Consider the following 16543-nt stretch of genomic DNA (forward strand, 5'->3'; position numbering starts at 1 on the left):
AATGCTTCATGACCAAGCTGAATATATTCTCCAAGTCCTCGAGGAGGAACCAAACACAACACAAACTAAGCACAGATACAGTTTTAATCTTCAGTGGTGCTTCATTGCATTGCAGCAATTAGAAACAACATTATTGCTAGGCTCATTACTGGTCTTATGATCTAGGATATTGCCTCAAATCCTCTGGAAGCTTTGCCTGTATCTATTCTAATCTCAATGACCTGGCTATCTATGGCTATTGGCTACAAAACAGACCTAAATTACATTCTAATGATGTTCATAGGATAGCTCACAATAAAGCTCAGAATTCAACATTGAACAACCTCTCTTCAAACAAAACATTTATACTACCAGTAAGTAACAGTCCACAGTTATACGGTTGTTAAACACTTTATGTATCCTGGCAGGGAAGCCATTACGTTAGCTTCAGAACATCTTTACTAACATGGAACTGGATATGTAGGACAGAGCATTATGGGTACTGTAGTCAATCAAGTCTCACCTTGATCCTTGAGGGAACTCTCCCTGGCCAGGAGGCAGTGCTGGGCGGAGGTGATCAGCTCTGGGAAGTCCTTCTTGGTCGAGGCCTGCTGCTCTATCTGGTTCTTAAGGGAGGCTAGTACCTGATATGGAAACACATATATAGTAACATCAGTAGAACATCAGACAGGAAATACAGTGCCTTCAGAAAGTATTCACACTCCTTGACCTTTTCCAAATTTTGTTGTGTTACAAAGAGGGATTAAATATGGATTTAATTTTAACGATCTACACAAAATACTGTGTCAAAGTGGAAGAAAAATGTTTTAATAAATGTTAGAATTTATGAAAAATAAAATACTAATACATGATTAGATAATTATTCACCCACTGTGACAATACATGTTAGAATCACCTTTGGCACCAATTACAGTTGTGAGTCTTTCTGGGTAAGTCTCCAAGAGCTTTGCACAGCTGAATTGTACAATATTTTCCCATTATTAGTCAAAATATTATTCAAGCTCTGTCAAGTTGGTTGTTGATCATTGCTAGAAAGCCATTTTCAAGTCTTGCCATAGATTTTCAAACCGATTTAAGTTAAAACTGTAACTCGGCCATTCAGGAACACTCAATGTCGTCTTGGTAAGCAACACCAGTATAAATTTGTGTTTTAGGTTATTCTCCTGCTGAAAGGTGAATTAGTCTCCCAGTGTCTGTTGGAAAGAAGACTGAATCAGGTTTTCCTCTAGGACTTTGCCTGTGCTTAGCTTTATTCTGTTTCTTTTTATCCTAAAAAAACTCCCTAGTCCTTGCTGATGACAAGCATTCCCATAACATGATGCAGTATTCAGGGCAAAAAGTTCCTTTCTTTGCCTAATGTTTTACAGTATTACTTAAGTGTCTTGTTGCAAACAGAATGCATGTTTTGGAATATATTTATTCTATACAGGCTTCCTTCTTTTTACTCTGTCATTTAAGTTAGTATTGTGGAGTAACTACAATGTAGTTGATCTATTCTCAGCTTTCTCATATCACAGCCATTAAACTTTGTAACCATTTTAAAATCATCATTGGCCTCATGGTGAAATCCCTGAGCAGTTTCCTTCCTCTCTGGCAAATGAGTTAGGAAGGACGCCTGTATCTTTGTAGTGACTGGGTGTATTGATACACCATCCAAAGCCTAATTAATAACAACACCATGCTCAAAGGGATATTCAGCGTTTGCTTTTTAATGCGAGGCATTGAAAAATCTCCCTGGTCTTTGAATCTGTGCTTGAAATGTATTACTCGATTGAGTGACCTAACAGATAATTGTATGTTTGGGGTAGTCATTCTGAAATCCTGTTAACCACTATTATTAAACACAGAATGAGTCCATTAAATTTATGTGATTTGTTAAGAACATGTTTACTCCTGAACTTACTTAGGCTTGCCATAACAAAAGGGGTTGAATACTTAGACTCAATACATTTCAGCATTTCATTTTTTATTAATTTCAAAAATGTTCTACTAACAAAATTCCACTTTGATATTATGGGGTATTTTGTGTAGATCAGTGACACAAAATCTATATTTAATCAATTTTAAATTCAGGCTGTAACACATCAGAATGTGGAAAAAGTCAAGGGGTGTGAATACTTTCTGAAGGCACTGTAGCTGCCAGAGCACAGAAAGTACAGGATAAATATTGTATCAAAGCTACAATGAGGTAGTCTCGTTTGGCTATCCTCATCTCGCGAGCTTACATTGAAACAAGATGGTGGATCAATGAGAGAACCATGCTGAATTGTTTTTGTTTTTTGCACACATAAAACATTGTATTGTTCTATTGAGAAAAATGAATGCACTCTGCATTTCCACAGCGCAAGATGCCTTATCAAAGAAAGTTTACATTTGTTTTGACTGAATTAAGCCAACAGGCTTTACGTACTTGATGCCAAGAGTATTGCTATACACACTATCAGGTGTAAAACGAGTAGCTTTTGCATAAAAGCATGTCACACGATTGAAAACAAAACCAGAGGCATAAACCAGACAAAACAAGGACATTAAGCAAGACAAGACACACTGATGATGAGAGAACCAAACCGCATTCATCTCCATGACAAACAATCCACCTATTTTAATCTGGACCCTAATGAAAATGAAGTACCCAGTGTTTGTACGTCAACAACTCGCCATCCCCTTTCATCCCCATCCAAACATTCCCTTTAATGCGAGCTTTCAAACAGCCCCATTCCATTTTGATTTACTTGTTTACACATCCTCTATTCAATTATGCATGAATCAGCATGCAGGAGAGAAAAACACTGTGTTAAAAAATCTCACTAGACTTGTTTCACAGCCATTTTGAACTCTGTTTTCATTGCTACGTTAAGTGTACGCCGCTCATAGGCTTGCGTCCCAAATGGCACCCTGTCCCCTATATAGTGCACTACTTTTACCCAGGGCCCATAAGGCTATATAGGGAATAAGGATCCATTTGGGACACAGACATAGTATTCAGAATCTCCTCTCTAATTAATACTATTCATAACGGATCCCTCCTCTCTAACTTCTAACAGGTTGTTTCATGAGTCTCCAGAGGTTTAAACAGCTTAGAGCGGTGAGGGAGAAAAGCAAACAGTTTTTTTTTGGGGGGGGAGGGCGTTTTTACACCTCAAATGCTTACTAAATGGAGCAGAGTGAAATGTTTACGAAGAGAGTTGTCTCTCTTTTGAGTAGGCGTGCATTGCAGTGTCTATGATGAGTATCTTAACAGTAGGACTGTGTCCATCTCAGCCTCAAAGTCATTGAGAGAGAACAAAGGACACAGATAGACAGACAGACTGAAAGGCAATACATAGAGATAGATGGACAGACAGACTGAAAGGCAATACATAGAGATAGATGGACAGACAGACTGACAGAATTAATGGAATCTAGGAGCGGGAGTGGACACTGGGCTGGTGACAGTCACACTCACAGTCGCGCACACACCACACACACCACACACACACACACACACACACACACACACACACACACACACACACACACACACACACACACACACACACACACACACACACACACACACACACACACACACACACACACACACACACACACACACACACACACACACACACACTATCTGTACCTGATAGAGTGAGCGCACGCTGGGCTGGAACACCATGTTGGTGTTGAGGAGGAAGGATTGCAGCAGGGGCTGGGGGTAGGCAGCCAGCTGGGCCAGTATACCAGTCAGCAGGAGGTTGACATGGAGAGAGTTATCCAGCATGTTCTCCAGACGTGACAACAGCACACTGACAAATGGCCCTACAGGAAGAGAGAAAGAGAGTCTTCACTCAGACTGTCGAACCTGGTTAAAGATCAAGAACAAGTCTTAAAGTAAGGCAGATAATACTTCAATCTACACAGGAAGAGAGAGAGAGACTTTACTCACTGAAGTTTTATCTGTCTTACTTTAAGGCTTGTTATTTAACCAGGTTTGACAGTCTGAGTAAAGGCTCTCTCTCTCTCCCACTCTCTCTCTCTCTCTCTCGCCGTGAGCCAAATGCATTGTAAGATAACCACGTTGTGATTCTTCAGCAAATTCTTGACACGTGTTAGAGAGCTGACCTTCAAACCTGGTGAAGATATTGTAGAAAAGTTAAGACTTTTATTTCTGAGAGTGTTGTTTTTTCTTACCTGTAAAAGGCACCGAATGGCTCCTAGTGCTGCCACTGCGGAGCTTGGTCCCAAACAGGGACGAGTGCTGCTTCTCCAGCTCTGGCGTATCCATAGAGAAGGAGCTGAAGTCCACCTCGTCCTCTTCCATGGGGGTGACCACAGGATTCCGGAACTCTTTGTCCACCGTTTTCACAGGGCTGCTCCCCCCAGTCTCGGCCTCGTCGCTGCCCAGCGTACGAATCAGCTCCTCGTACTGACCCATGAGGTCGTCCCCCACCTCAGTAGCCGAGGGGCTCTGGAGGTTGGAGTTGTTGTCCGCAACATGAGCTTTGACCTCCTTTGACCCCTTTGTGACCTCCGAGCTTTTGACCTCCATGTTGGTGGGATGGAGTGGAAGACTCAGGCCATTGCTGAGGGGGACCTCATCCTTCTCCTGCAGACTGGATTCTTTGAAATGGTCCTCCTCAAGGTTCAATTCTGAGTCCATTTCAGATTCCGGTAGTGTCTCCCTGCGGCGATCCACAGTATCGCAGGCGTCCTTCTTTGCCACAAGGTCATAGATCATGACATCATCCTGGAAGTCGGACTCCTCGTTGTAGGAACCCTTAACCAGCATGATGGCAGTCCTCCTCATCTCCTGGATGTGTTTGGGGGGCTCGGCTGCAGGCGGCTGTGGAGGTCTACTACTCTCAGCAGCAGCAGCAGCCTCGGGGGACACCACCGGACCGGCATCATAACTATCGTCCCACTCCAGCTCTAGTTGATTAGTAGGGGCTGGGTCTGTGGTCTGGGGCGGGCATGGGGGACGAGGCCGTGGATGTGACCTCTTGGGGTTGACCGTCTGGGCTTGGCGTCCCCTGGCCCCAGCCTCCTCCAGGGCACTGGGCTGGTACTCCTCTGGAGGGGGGTCCTCTCCATCGTAGGGGGCCGACCACACCTGGCAGGCCCGGATGCAGCTGCTGATGACCAGGCGGGCGTTGTAAAGGTAGTGCAGGTAGTTGACGTCCAGGTAGATCTCAGAGCCGATGACGCAGGAGTAGCCCGAGCCATCCTCCTCCAAAAAGGTCTCCTCTGTCTCTGAAAAACAGGCAGAAAGATAGGGAGCACTACAAGTCAGTAATGTATCGAAACAGTGATAGACAGAGAGAGAGACAGAGAGACAGAGCGAGACAGACAGACAGACAGACAGACAGACAGACAGACAGACAGACAGACAGACAGACAGACAGACAGACAGACAGACAGACAGACAGACAGACAGACAGACAGACAGACAGAGAGAGACAGAGAGAGAGAGACAGACAGACAGACAGGAAACAGAACAAGTCAGTGTGATGAATAATATAATTAATCCTGGCTGAAACACTGCGCTGCATGCACGCTGCATTCACGCACAGCAGAACTAATGACATTGACAATTAACCACAGGAGGCTAAACTGATTTAATTGAGATTTCATGAGTTGATAAAAACACTTTCTAATAAGGCCTCTTATGTTATTAATCTGACAACATGAGACTTCATGTAAAGATCATACAGAACCATAACTGATGGATGTTGAATGACTCTTGATAAGGAATAGCAAATGGATAGGAATAATGCATTATCAATAGAACACGTTCTACTACAGGAATAGGAATAATGCATTATCAATAGAACATGTTCTACTATGGGGATAGGAATAATGCATTATCAATAGAACACGTTCTACTACGGGGATAGGAATAATTCATTATCAATAGAACATGTTCTACTATGGGCATAGGAATAATGTGTTGCCAATAGAACATGTTCTACTATGTGGATAGGAATAATGTCACGTCCTGACCAGTAAAAGGGGTTATTTGTTATTGTAGTTTGGTCAGGGCGTGGCAGGGGGTGTTTGTTTTGTGTGTTTCGGGGTTTTTGGTTTATGTTCTATGTTATCTGTTTCTATGTGTTTATTCTAGTTCTGTATTTTCTTGTGTATTGTGTATTTTGGGTTGATCTCTAATTGCAGGCAGCTGAATCTCGTTGCCTCTGATTAGAGATCATATTTAAGTAGGGTTTTTTTCTTCATGTGTTTTGTGGGTAGTTGTTTTTCGTATAGTCCTTGTGTCCTTACGGAACTGTTGGTTGACGTCGATTTATTTTGTTTAAGTGTTCACTTATATAAATAAAAGAAGATGAGCACGATACCCGCTGCAGTTTGGTCCCATCACTACGACGCACCTGACAAATAATGCATTATCAATAGAACATGTTCTACTACGGGGATAGGAATAATACATTATCAATAGAACATGTTCTACTATGGGGATAGGAATAATGCATTATCAATAGAACACGTTCTACTACGGGGATAGGAATAATGCATTATGAATAGAACATGTTCTACTACAGGATAGGAAACTACATTCAGCCACGGGACCATTTTCGTCCGAGCAAATGAGCCGGAAAATAATTTATACACTGCAAATTGACCACAACTAAGCGCAAACAGAGATTGTATCTATTGTATCTATCTATTTTTTATTTGTGGGAATACTTGGGAACAGATTTCCTAGATTAAACTATTTATTTGCTGAATTCCTGGTGATTTTACAGTCTTCTTGGGGAGCCAAAGAAAATCCCTTGCGGGGCCAGTTTGGCACACAGGGCACCTGTTGCCGACCCCTGTTGTTCTATATATATCATGTTAACTTTCCAAGGTGATGGGCTGTATCATGGATATCTTGACAGTTCAAACACTTTGGCTGTGTGGTTTGTGTTTTGTTGGTTATTGGTAAATACTCCACAAATTAGGTCAAAGCGCTCGCCACCAACAATGTTATGACTAGTCGCAACTCAGTGAAGGAACTTTTTGTGTGTTGGAGATTTTGGCTCAGCGTAGAGCTCATTGAAGCTGCGATTGTGAATACAGAAGAGAGGGAAGTGTGAATCAGATTAGGATCAAATGTGATCTTAATTCGTTTCGTCTACTCAGACTAAGCTGCAGCACATGGCCTAAAATCCCAAACACAAATATTCAGGCCACTTGAAACAAAGGAAACTAGATGGTCTATCTCTCGACCTAAAATAATGAAACCCATTGTTAAAATCCTTCAGAAGTAACAGTTTATTCTCTGAGAACCATTGAGGGATTCAAAAGATCACCTTCAAATACAAAGCAACTGGTTAAATAGAGGGTTAATTCCACTTTACTTCTGCATGTGGCATGTTACATTGTCTTGCCCTAGTGATAGGCATATATAAAGTACAGAGCCAGCTAGAAATCTCCAGTGAACCTATCTTACCCATGGTGCCAGTGTTAGGACTGCTGTCTGTACCCTTTGACCAGAGGATGGAGTCCAGCTGTCTGAGGGGTGGGGGGCTGTGTTCGGGGGAGCAGCAGGAGGGTGTGAGCGCCAGGATCTTAGCGGCCGACACAGAGTAGAAGTCTCTCTCCTTCACCACGCGTCTCTGGCTCAGCATCATGTGATTACAGGGGATCAGGTACCTGGAGAACCAGAGGAGGGGGGTAGATCCTGTTAGGGAGCCCCAGCAGGGGGAACTGAGACTGGGGTTAGGGGGAGGACGGGGGGTTGTGGTTGTACCAAGAAATGCAGATGGGTCGGTGTTTGGGTGTTAAGGAGAAAAAGCGGAGTAAGGGCTCATCACATGGTAAACCAATCAGCTGTACCATGATTTACAGTAAGACAATGAGGCTTAGCTGAGAGGAGAAACTGAATTTCTAAGTGTGTGTGTGTGTGTGTGTGTGTGTGTGTGTGTGTGTGTGTGTGTGTGTGTGTGTGTGTGTGTGTGTGTGTGTGTGTGTGTGTGTGTGTGTGTGTGTGTGTGTGTGTGCATACCTCAACTAGGTATACAGAGAAAGACATCATACACCCCAAATGTTCCATATAATATATCATGAAAATGCATAGAACAGGCCCCACCCACTCACCTCAAGATGAGCTGCAGCATCACATCCTCACAGTACAGTCCAATGAGAGTCTGGAACAGAGCCAGAGACACAGTACCCAGCTGGAAAACACCAAAAAGATAAACATCACAAGATGATGAAACAAAGGCCTCAGAGGACCGGAATACATCGCAGGGCTGGATTAACAAGTAAGGGATTACCAAGGCTGAATTTCAAAATGGCTGCCTTTGGCACCTAGCATCATACATGTTTAAATGTTGCCGAGTGACCATGGACAGCCTGAAGTCACAGCTTTTTTTGATATTGTTTTGTAAGTATCCCTGATGCAACTTCACATAGTTGGCATGTAACCAGGCAATAGCGCCCCTAGGTCCTTAATGAGTTATGTTTTAGGCATGGGGTATGTCTTGATTAGGTTGAATCGTGTGGAAACAGGTGTATGCCTATCTGTCTGAGTTGTTGACAGCTGAATAATGAGGGAGTGTAGGGAAATGTCTGTCCATTTGAGGGTTTAGAATAGGGCGACTCACCAACAGTGAGTCGACCTGGTCAAGGCTTTCGACTCTGTCAATCACCGCATTCTTATCGGCAGACTCAACAGCCTTGGTTTCTCAAATGACTGCCTCGCCTGTTTCATCATCTACTTCTCAGATAGAGTTCAGTGTGTCAAATCGGAGCGCCTGTTGTCCGGACCTCTGGCAGTCTCTATGGGGGTACCACAGGGTTCAATTCTCGGGCCGACTCTTATCTCTGTATATATCAACGATGTCGCTCTTGCTGCTGGTGATTCCCTGATCCACCTCTAAGCAGACGACACCACTCTGTATACATCTGGCCGTTCTTTGGACACTGTGTTAACTAACCTCCAGATGAGCTTCAATGCCATACAACACTCCTTCTGTGGCCTCCAACTGCTCTTAAACGCTAGTAAAACTAAATGCATGCTTTCAACCGATCGCTGCCCGCCCGACTAGCATCACTACTCTGGACGGTTCTGACTTAGAATATGTGGACAACTACAAATACCTAGGTGTCTGGTTAGACTGTAAACTATCCTTCCAGACTCAGTAAACATCTCCAATCCAAAATCAAATCTAGAATCGACTTCCTATTTCGCAACAAAGTCTCCTTCACTCACGCTGCCAAACATACCCTCGTAAAACTGACTATCCTACCGATCCTCGACTTCGGCGATGTCATTTACAAAATAGCCTCCAACACTCTACTCAGCAAACTGGATGCAGTTTATCACAGTGCCATCCGTCCGTTTTGTCACCAAAGCCCCATATAACACCCCCCACTGCGACCTGTACGCTCTCGTCGGCTGGCCCTCGCTACATATTCGTCGCCAGACCCACTGGCTCCAGGTCATCTATAAGTCTTTGCTAGGTAAAGCTCTGCCTTATCTCAGCTCACTGGTCACCATAACAACACCCACCCGTGACACGCCCACCCGTGACACGCACTCCAGCAGGTATATCTCACTGGTCATCCCCAAAGCCAACACCTCCTTTGGCATCAGCTATCTGAGCAGCTTACTGATCGCTGCAGCTGTACACAGCCCAACTGTAAATAGCCCATCCAACTACCTCATCCCCATATTGTTATTTATTTACTTTTTTACTCTTTTGCACACCAGTATTTCTACTTGCACATCATCATCTGCACATCTATCACTCCAGTGTTAATTTGCTAAATTGTAATTACTTCGCTACTATGGCCTATTTATTGCCTTACCTCCTTACGCCATTTGCACACACTGTATATAGACTTTTTCTATTGTGTTATTGACTGTACGTTTGTTTATTCCATGTGTAACTCTGTGTTGTTTGTGTTGCACTGCTTTGTTTATCTTGGCCAAGTCGCAGATGTAAATGAGAACTTGTTCTCAACTGGCCTACCTGGTTAAATAAAGGTGAAATAACATTTAAAAAACAGGATGCTTTGGTTTGAGTGCTATAGTACAACCTGCTTCTGATAATGAGGGTTTGGGGCCTGTTTCCTGTCAAGGCCTTTTAAACAGATGTATTTTTTAGATAAAAGACTGTTCTTTGAGCCAGCTCTCAGATGCCTACCATGACCAAAATTACCTTCTTAGTTATCTAAGTTGTGTTGTTGTTAAAAACATCAAATCCTTTTCAAAACCATCAATGTTAAACGGGCTGCAGGTATCAGAGAAGTGTTGTTTTCTACCCTGTAGAGTACAAATCAGCCCAGGAGCGTTTTTCACAGTTGAGTAGTCCTGTGAAGAGAGCACTTGAACGTTTCAATTGACAAGCCTCTGTTGGATGTTAATGAATGAAGCCCTTCCAGCAATTCCAGACATTTTAAATATTCGTTTAAATTATTAGGAAACGGCCTCTGGGGAAACTATTTATCTCCAAAACAAGTCTCAGTTATTTTAAACATGACTCACACAGCATAGCAGCAAGATTCACAGACAACTTTCTGAAGGATCTAATTTATGTCAGGTTGAGGCGGCCAGGCTATCTACTAAGTGTGACTAGGAGACTCTAGGTTGAAATATGCACAGTACTCAATATGTTTTGCAACTGTATGTGTGCGGTTGTGTGTATTTGTGAGTGCTAGCACGAAGGCTCCCGGATCTGAAAAGGGATGTTGACACATGTGCTGAGCAGGTGCTTCAGCCTGCAGACTCCCTCCCGTACTTGGTGTGTCGATGCGGCTGACCAGCGTGTCCAGGATGTAGACGTTACCTGGAAGGGTGTGTTGATGCGGCTGACCAGCGTGTCCAGGATGTGGACGTTACCTGGAAGGGTGTGTTGATGCGGCTGACCAGCGTGTCCAGGATGTGGACGTTCTCGTGGCGGTGGAGGAGGATGAAGGAGAGGAAGGTCTGCAGCAGGACCGGCTCTGACACCGACCGCACGAACAGGTCCAGATAGGCCGTGGTAGTCATCACCTCCTCCAGGGTCAGCTAGAGAGAAACACAAAACCATCAGTAGGCTGGACACAAATACGCCGCATCCTTCCTTCCAATCTTCCTGGAAGTAGTGACTGATCTGACGTTGATCTGGAATGATGGATGTAATACTGTGCGATCCATGCTGTGTTTATGCTGACCTTGTGGAGGGCCGGTGCCAACACAGGCACCAGAAAGCCATTGTAGATGTAGCTGACCAGCTGGTCCCTGATGCTGGGGTGAGCCACCTGAATGACTGCATTGCAGAACTCCAGTGAGTTGAGGAACTGGACCAGGGTGGGCATCTGTAGCCAGTCCTCTCTGTGGAGGCAGTGCCACTCCTCACCGGGCACCTCCAGCTTGGTGGGCAGAGACGAGTAGAGACCGCTCAGCCCCGTGGCCAGCACCTAGAGGAGGGGGAGAGAGGAGAGAGAGACACATTTAGTGGAACCCCTTCAAATAGGCTATTGCTTACTTACACCATATAAACTGTACACTGTGGTCTGGTATCACGAGTATGCGACCAAGTTGCTGGGAATAACTAGGATCTGATATTATTGTGTGTTTCCTTTCATCTTTGCATGAGTTTCCTTATGTGCATGTGAAAGATAACTATCCATGACTTTGCACAAAGGGCTCAAATGCCTTGGCAGGATAGAGCGATGCCTCTAAACCAGGGAACTGAATGGGCCTCTGTTCTGACTTCCTGGTACAGGTATATCCCTGTCTCTCCATTGGCTGATACAGACAGTAGGAAGCTAGGCAGGTAATCCTGTGACAAAGAGGTATTGTAGCCTACTCCTGCTGTGCAATTACGTCAAATACTGTTACATAACTGGTTATCATCCATGCAGCCTGTACAGTCTCTCCACGGTACAGGTGAGATTGAAAAAAATGATGTTGACACTGTTTAAGCACTGCCAAGCTAGATAGTCAGTTCACAACAGCTTAACAGAAGTGTTTGATAGTGAAGATGCTAGTCGCAACAGGACAAGTGTTCTGTGAGGGATACTGTAAAAACATTCAGATGGGCAGACTGGTGCGTTGAGGATTACACTTTAGAGAGTTATAGCTAATGATTTACAGTATACATTAAATATGAGCATTGAGCAACATACATTAATTATGAGTGGGGAGGTGTGTGGCACAAATGACTTTTATGCATTTGTGTGTTCACTCTGGCTTCACTCTTAGTGGTTTTTATGGCGCAGATATAAATGATGTTTTCCCCTTCCGTGCTTTGAGCTGTACTGTATGTTATAAATCTACCAAGTCCCTTCTCTTCATGGTCTCACACTCAAATGACTAGTGTGTGAACCTATGCATGTGATAGGTCAGCTTCTTTGAGACCTTAATGAATATTCGACCACAAGAAGCTTCACCACCCCTCCCCCTCCCTCAAAGCTGAAAGCGAGTGGAGAAAGGCAGCATTACTAAAATGACCTCTAGTTGATTTATTTTTTAACCTTTATTTAACTAGAACAAATTCTTATTTACAATGACGGCCTACCGGGGAACAGTGGGTTAACTGCCTTGTTCAGGGGCAGAACGACAGATTTTTACCTTGTCAGCTCGGGGATTCGATCCAGCAACCTTTCGGTTACTGGCCCAACGCTCTAACCACTAGGTTACCCACTGATTTACCTCTAGTTGATTTACCTGGGTCCCGTGTGGCTCAGTTGGTAGAGCATGGTGTTTTCAACGCAAGGGTTGTGGGTTCGATTCCCACGGGGGACCAGTACGGAGAAAAAATTTATGCATTCACTACTGTAAGTCGCTCTGGATAAGAGCGTCTGCTAAATGACTAAAATGTAAATGTACCTGTTGCCCGCCTTCATCAATAACAATGGGCATTGACGTATGGCTGTGTGATTTTAGAGTTACCATCCAAAATCAAGTGATTTCCCTGGTGAGCTAATGCATCAAGATGGTGGCATGGTTTGATAAGTATTCTAATCAACAACACAGGTCAAAGTTACGACATCAGTCTTGTGCAAATCGATTAATAGCATTTATAATCATCATGGACTTAAGTATTCATCCATTTTATTTTAAATATACAGTCTAAGATGTGTATAAATTATTTTTACAGCTGGGCTGAGTTTAGCCTTTTAATAACATGGGTGTGTTGCTTGTTACATGATCAAAAGCATATGAATACCACACGTTTAACATACAACAGCTCCACTCTCCCTCAACCTGATTTATTATACATACAGTAGGCTAAGGATATGCTGGCTATGAATATCATACACCTATCAGGGGACAAAGAAAGGTCAGGGATATTAACCTGTCTGGTAGTTGGTACAATGAGTTAATAGGACGTTGTTCTGCCCTTGACTCAATCATCCATATGACATGTATACAGAGGAGATAGAGAGGAGAGAGAGGGGGGGGGACAAAGTCTAAACAAAGAGAACAAGAGAAGGGCAAAGGGACAGTGAGACCTAAGAAACAGAAATACAGAGCCATAAAACGAGAGTCACAAATCCCAGACAGAACGTGAAAGAGACCAAAAGGAGCAAGACAACAGTATCATAAAGACAGACAGCCACATCTCCTCACCGGACAAAAGTAGGTGTTCTCTGCGATGTGCTGGGCCACGCGCTGGTTCTCTGCAGACAGTGACATAATGAGGAGCAGGGCGTCCCGGGCCTGCTGGCCCACCAGGCCCTCCCGGTGGATGAAGGGGATCAGCAGGGAGAAGATCAGGAAGTTGGCCGCCCCCTGGTCCTCGCTGTTATAATAATCATAATCATAATAATTGATGGGATTTCTATAGAGCTTTTCCAGTATCTCGAAGCGCTTTACATTGTAAGGCGAGAAACTCACCTGGTATGGAAGAAGAGCTCCAGGACAGACTGGTCCTTGGCCAGGACACAGCACAGTTGGTTGAGTAATGACACCAGCTCAGCCTCCACCTCCGGGCCAGCTGTCCCCGAGCACGACGACAGGAGCATCATTAAGGGTCGTAACACAGGTTTATGGTGCAGTAAGGGCTGCCGCGCCTGGCCCACAATCATCTCGTACATCTTAGAAGAAGAAGATGACTTTATTGTCAGTTGTCACTGAGATGTCTTTTTCCTTTATCCCAACCCCCCGAGACACCCTCCTCCCCTCCTCACATCCTGACAGATTTCCCTGTCAGACCAGAGAATCAACCCTCCAACCCTCCAGTTACCGACCACAGTCTCTAACCTCTACACCTACCTTGAGCTGCTCCAGTTTCATATCATCAGTAAACTGTCGCCTCAGGCTCCAGAGGAAGAGCCTCTCCATGACGTTCTCCATCACCACAAACTCCAGGATGGGTCCCATGGCTCCCGCCTGGCCGGCGTCCTCCTCCATGAGCAGGAACAGCATGTGTTCCACGTAGTTCTGCACGGCGCTGGCCTCGTCCCCCGGGATGGGCCCGCCGAAACGCATGGGGCCGCCGCTGGAGAGGCCGATGACACCAAGGGCAGCCATGTTGCTGCTGGTGTTGCTGCGGAGAGGATCATGCTTCTCCAGGATCTTTACCACCTGAAGGGACAACAGGGAAGGTACAGGGTTATGTCCATAGAAATGAACATAGTACATGAATAAATAGGATATCTGTGGTAATTTCACAAGGAAGAAGATCAAATAAGATGAGATAGTTCTCGCAGTGAACTGAATATTGTCTTTATTCGATAACCTCGACAGGGCAAGGTTAAATAAACCAACTAACAATAGACACAAAGCTATTACAGTATGCCATTGCTACTGTCATCGTAACAGTTGAAATCAAATTAGCAAGTTATTTCATCGCGGCTACACCAGAGTATAAGACAAACTCTCTCAAACTCTGCCAAAGTGCTTACAATGATGTTCAGGCTAAATTAGATTGACTGAAACATGTTGGTTTGTTATGTCGGTAATATTCTCTCGGGAGGACTCATAAGTGACAGTTAATAATCATCAGACGGCCTGCTGCTGCCTTTATTGATCTAGACGAACACAACAGTCTATTACAAGAGGAAGATCTGAGAGAGAATACAACTCAAGTCCTACGGGAAATAAATCGGGGAAAGCTGATGCGTCGTTTGTGGTTTTACGAAGATTACATTTGCCTGAGTCGTGTCAATATAATATCTCAAGCCCAGGCAGTTACAATTGTGTATAAATTGGGGTTGTGGTGTTCCAATTCCACTGTTGCCTGCGGAATTCTGTACTGAAATGTAAATGGACAACCACAAATCAAGTGGCATCGCATTTATATTGACAGTGAACCATAAACAAAATGAACACTTGACAGTGACATGCACATAATATAAATATATTGATGGTAAATCAGCTTTATATGAAAGTGTAGAAGGCTGTTTTGTCCTCTATATGTTTGTGCCTTAGTGTGCAGATAGTCAGTCCCTCTCGTAGGACCTCCCTACATAAGCCTCACTAATGAATACAGGACTGTGTTCAGTAGGCCACAATGCATGAAAAAAGTTCTGTTGCCTGGGAAAAACAAAAATCTGTATTCTCATTGGACAGGTTCAGGTAGTACCTCCCTGTTTCACTAAGTTTCAAAACATTCCTTTAATGAACACAACCCAGACATGGGAGGAACCATTCATAGAGCCACAACAATGAGCTCACTGTCCCCACCAGGCCCTGCTACCATGGCGATGGGAAGTCCACTGAGAGCAGAGCTGGCAGACTGGCTGACTGAGACAGGGCCCCCAGGTGACTGATTGATCCAGGCATGATAGCGTGATAACAGCACAGGGTGAGTGAAGAGAGGGAAGGAAGAGGGAGGGGAGTAGTGATGGGTGTCATATTAAAGTTGCCACTTCCTTCACTCATGTCTGTCTACAATCCTGTCGGGTATTTCTGGTGTAACAAATAGCTTTGAGGACATAGCTGGGTAACACAGTGAGGACTATAGATGATCAAGTGGTCTTTTCTAACCCCTGACTGGACTGACTAATAATACATGAAGGTGATGGAGGCATGGAGCCGTCAGGATAATGGATAACATGTACTGGTACATAGAGATAAATCAATATATTTCCCTTTGTGTACTGGTATCTGTATAGAACCATAGTGAGATGAAACAAACTGTTGCCTAGAACATATTATCCTGTCCTGGGCAACCCACTACACTGACTGGATAACGTCCAGCTCTCTCAGACATCCTAACAAAAGGACAGTGATTTCACAGGGGTCTGGAAAGGGAGAGATAAGGCTGAAGCCATTGACTGTCAATGAAAGTCTACCTATTTTTCTGAAATGTCAACAGTGTTCCTCAATACAGGGTCCCGGGGAGTGCCTACTTAGCAGGCTGGGCTTTTCCAGGAATTCTACGATCCAAACTCAGTCCTATCAGGCTATTAATTAGTCAAAATGTAGCAATTAAGACTCGGCTGGAGCCGTATTGTAGTGCCAACTTGCCTGCAGAGAGGGTCAAAGATCTAGAAATGTCCTACATTTCAGAATATGATTCTGTTGAAACCTTTAACAGTGCACTTCACAGGCCTAACATTTATATTATCCCATAGAGCGGCGCACAATCGGCCCAGCGTTGTCCTGGTTAGGCTTTGGCCGGTG

General features: G+C 44.3%; 1 protein-coding gene and 1 non-coding gene across 3 annotated transcripts in view; one reads left to right on the forward strand and one right to left on the reverse strand.

Annotated features, from left to right (window-relative positions):
• LOC106610179 (FHF complex subunit HOOK-interacting protein 1A) overlaps positions 1 to 16543 on the reverse strand; it is a 39516-nt gene that overhangs the window by 3315 nt on the left and 19658 nt on the right. Inside the window, exons 4-13 of one of the 2 annotated variants that reach the window (XM_045722735.2) lie at positions 14189 to 14500; positions 13811 to 14010; positions 13544 to 13715; positions 11140 to 11385; positions 10826 to 10993; positions 8077 to 8156; positions 7430 to 7632; positions 4174 to 5232; positions 3623 to 3801; positions 503 to 623 (exon numbers count right to left, since the gene is read on the reverse strand). In XM_045722735.2, the coding sequence (XP_045578691.1) occupies positions 503 to 623; positions 3623 to 3801; positions 4174 to 5232; positions 7430 to 7632; positions 8077 to 8156; positions 10826 to 10993; positions 11140 to 11385; positions 13544 to 13715; positions 13811 to 14010; positions 14189 to 14500 (2740 nt within the window). The remainder of the gene's footprint in view (positions 1 to 502; positions 624 to 3622; positions 3802 to 4173; positions 5233 to 7429; positions 7633 to 8076; positions 8157 to 10825; positions 10994 to 11139; positions 11386 to 13543; positions 13716 to 13810; positions 14011 to 14188; positions 14501 to 16543) is intronic. The other variant, XR_006770776.2, reaches the window with a different exon arrangement.
• trnae-uuc (transfer RNA glutamic acid (anticodon UUC)) lies at positions 12641 to 12716 on the forward strand. The gene has a single exon. It is a non-coding gene; the product is annotated as a tRNA-Glu (tRNA).

The sequence above is a fragment of the Salmo salar genome, chromosome 08, assembly GCF_965601325.2.
Source record: "Salmo salar chromosome 08, fSalSal1, whole genome shotgun sequence".
Classification (NCBI taxonomy): Eukaryota; Metazoa; Chordata; class Actinopteri; order Salmoniformes; family Salmonidae; genus Salmo; species Salmo salar.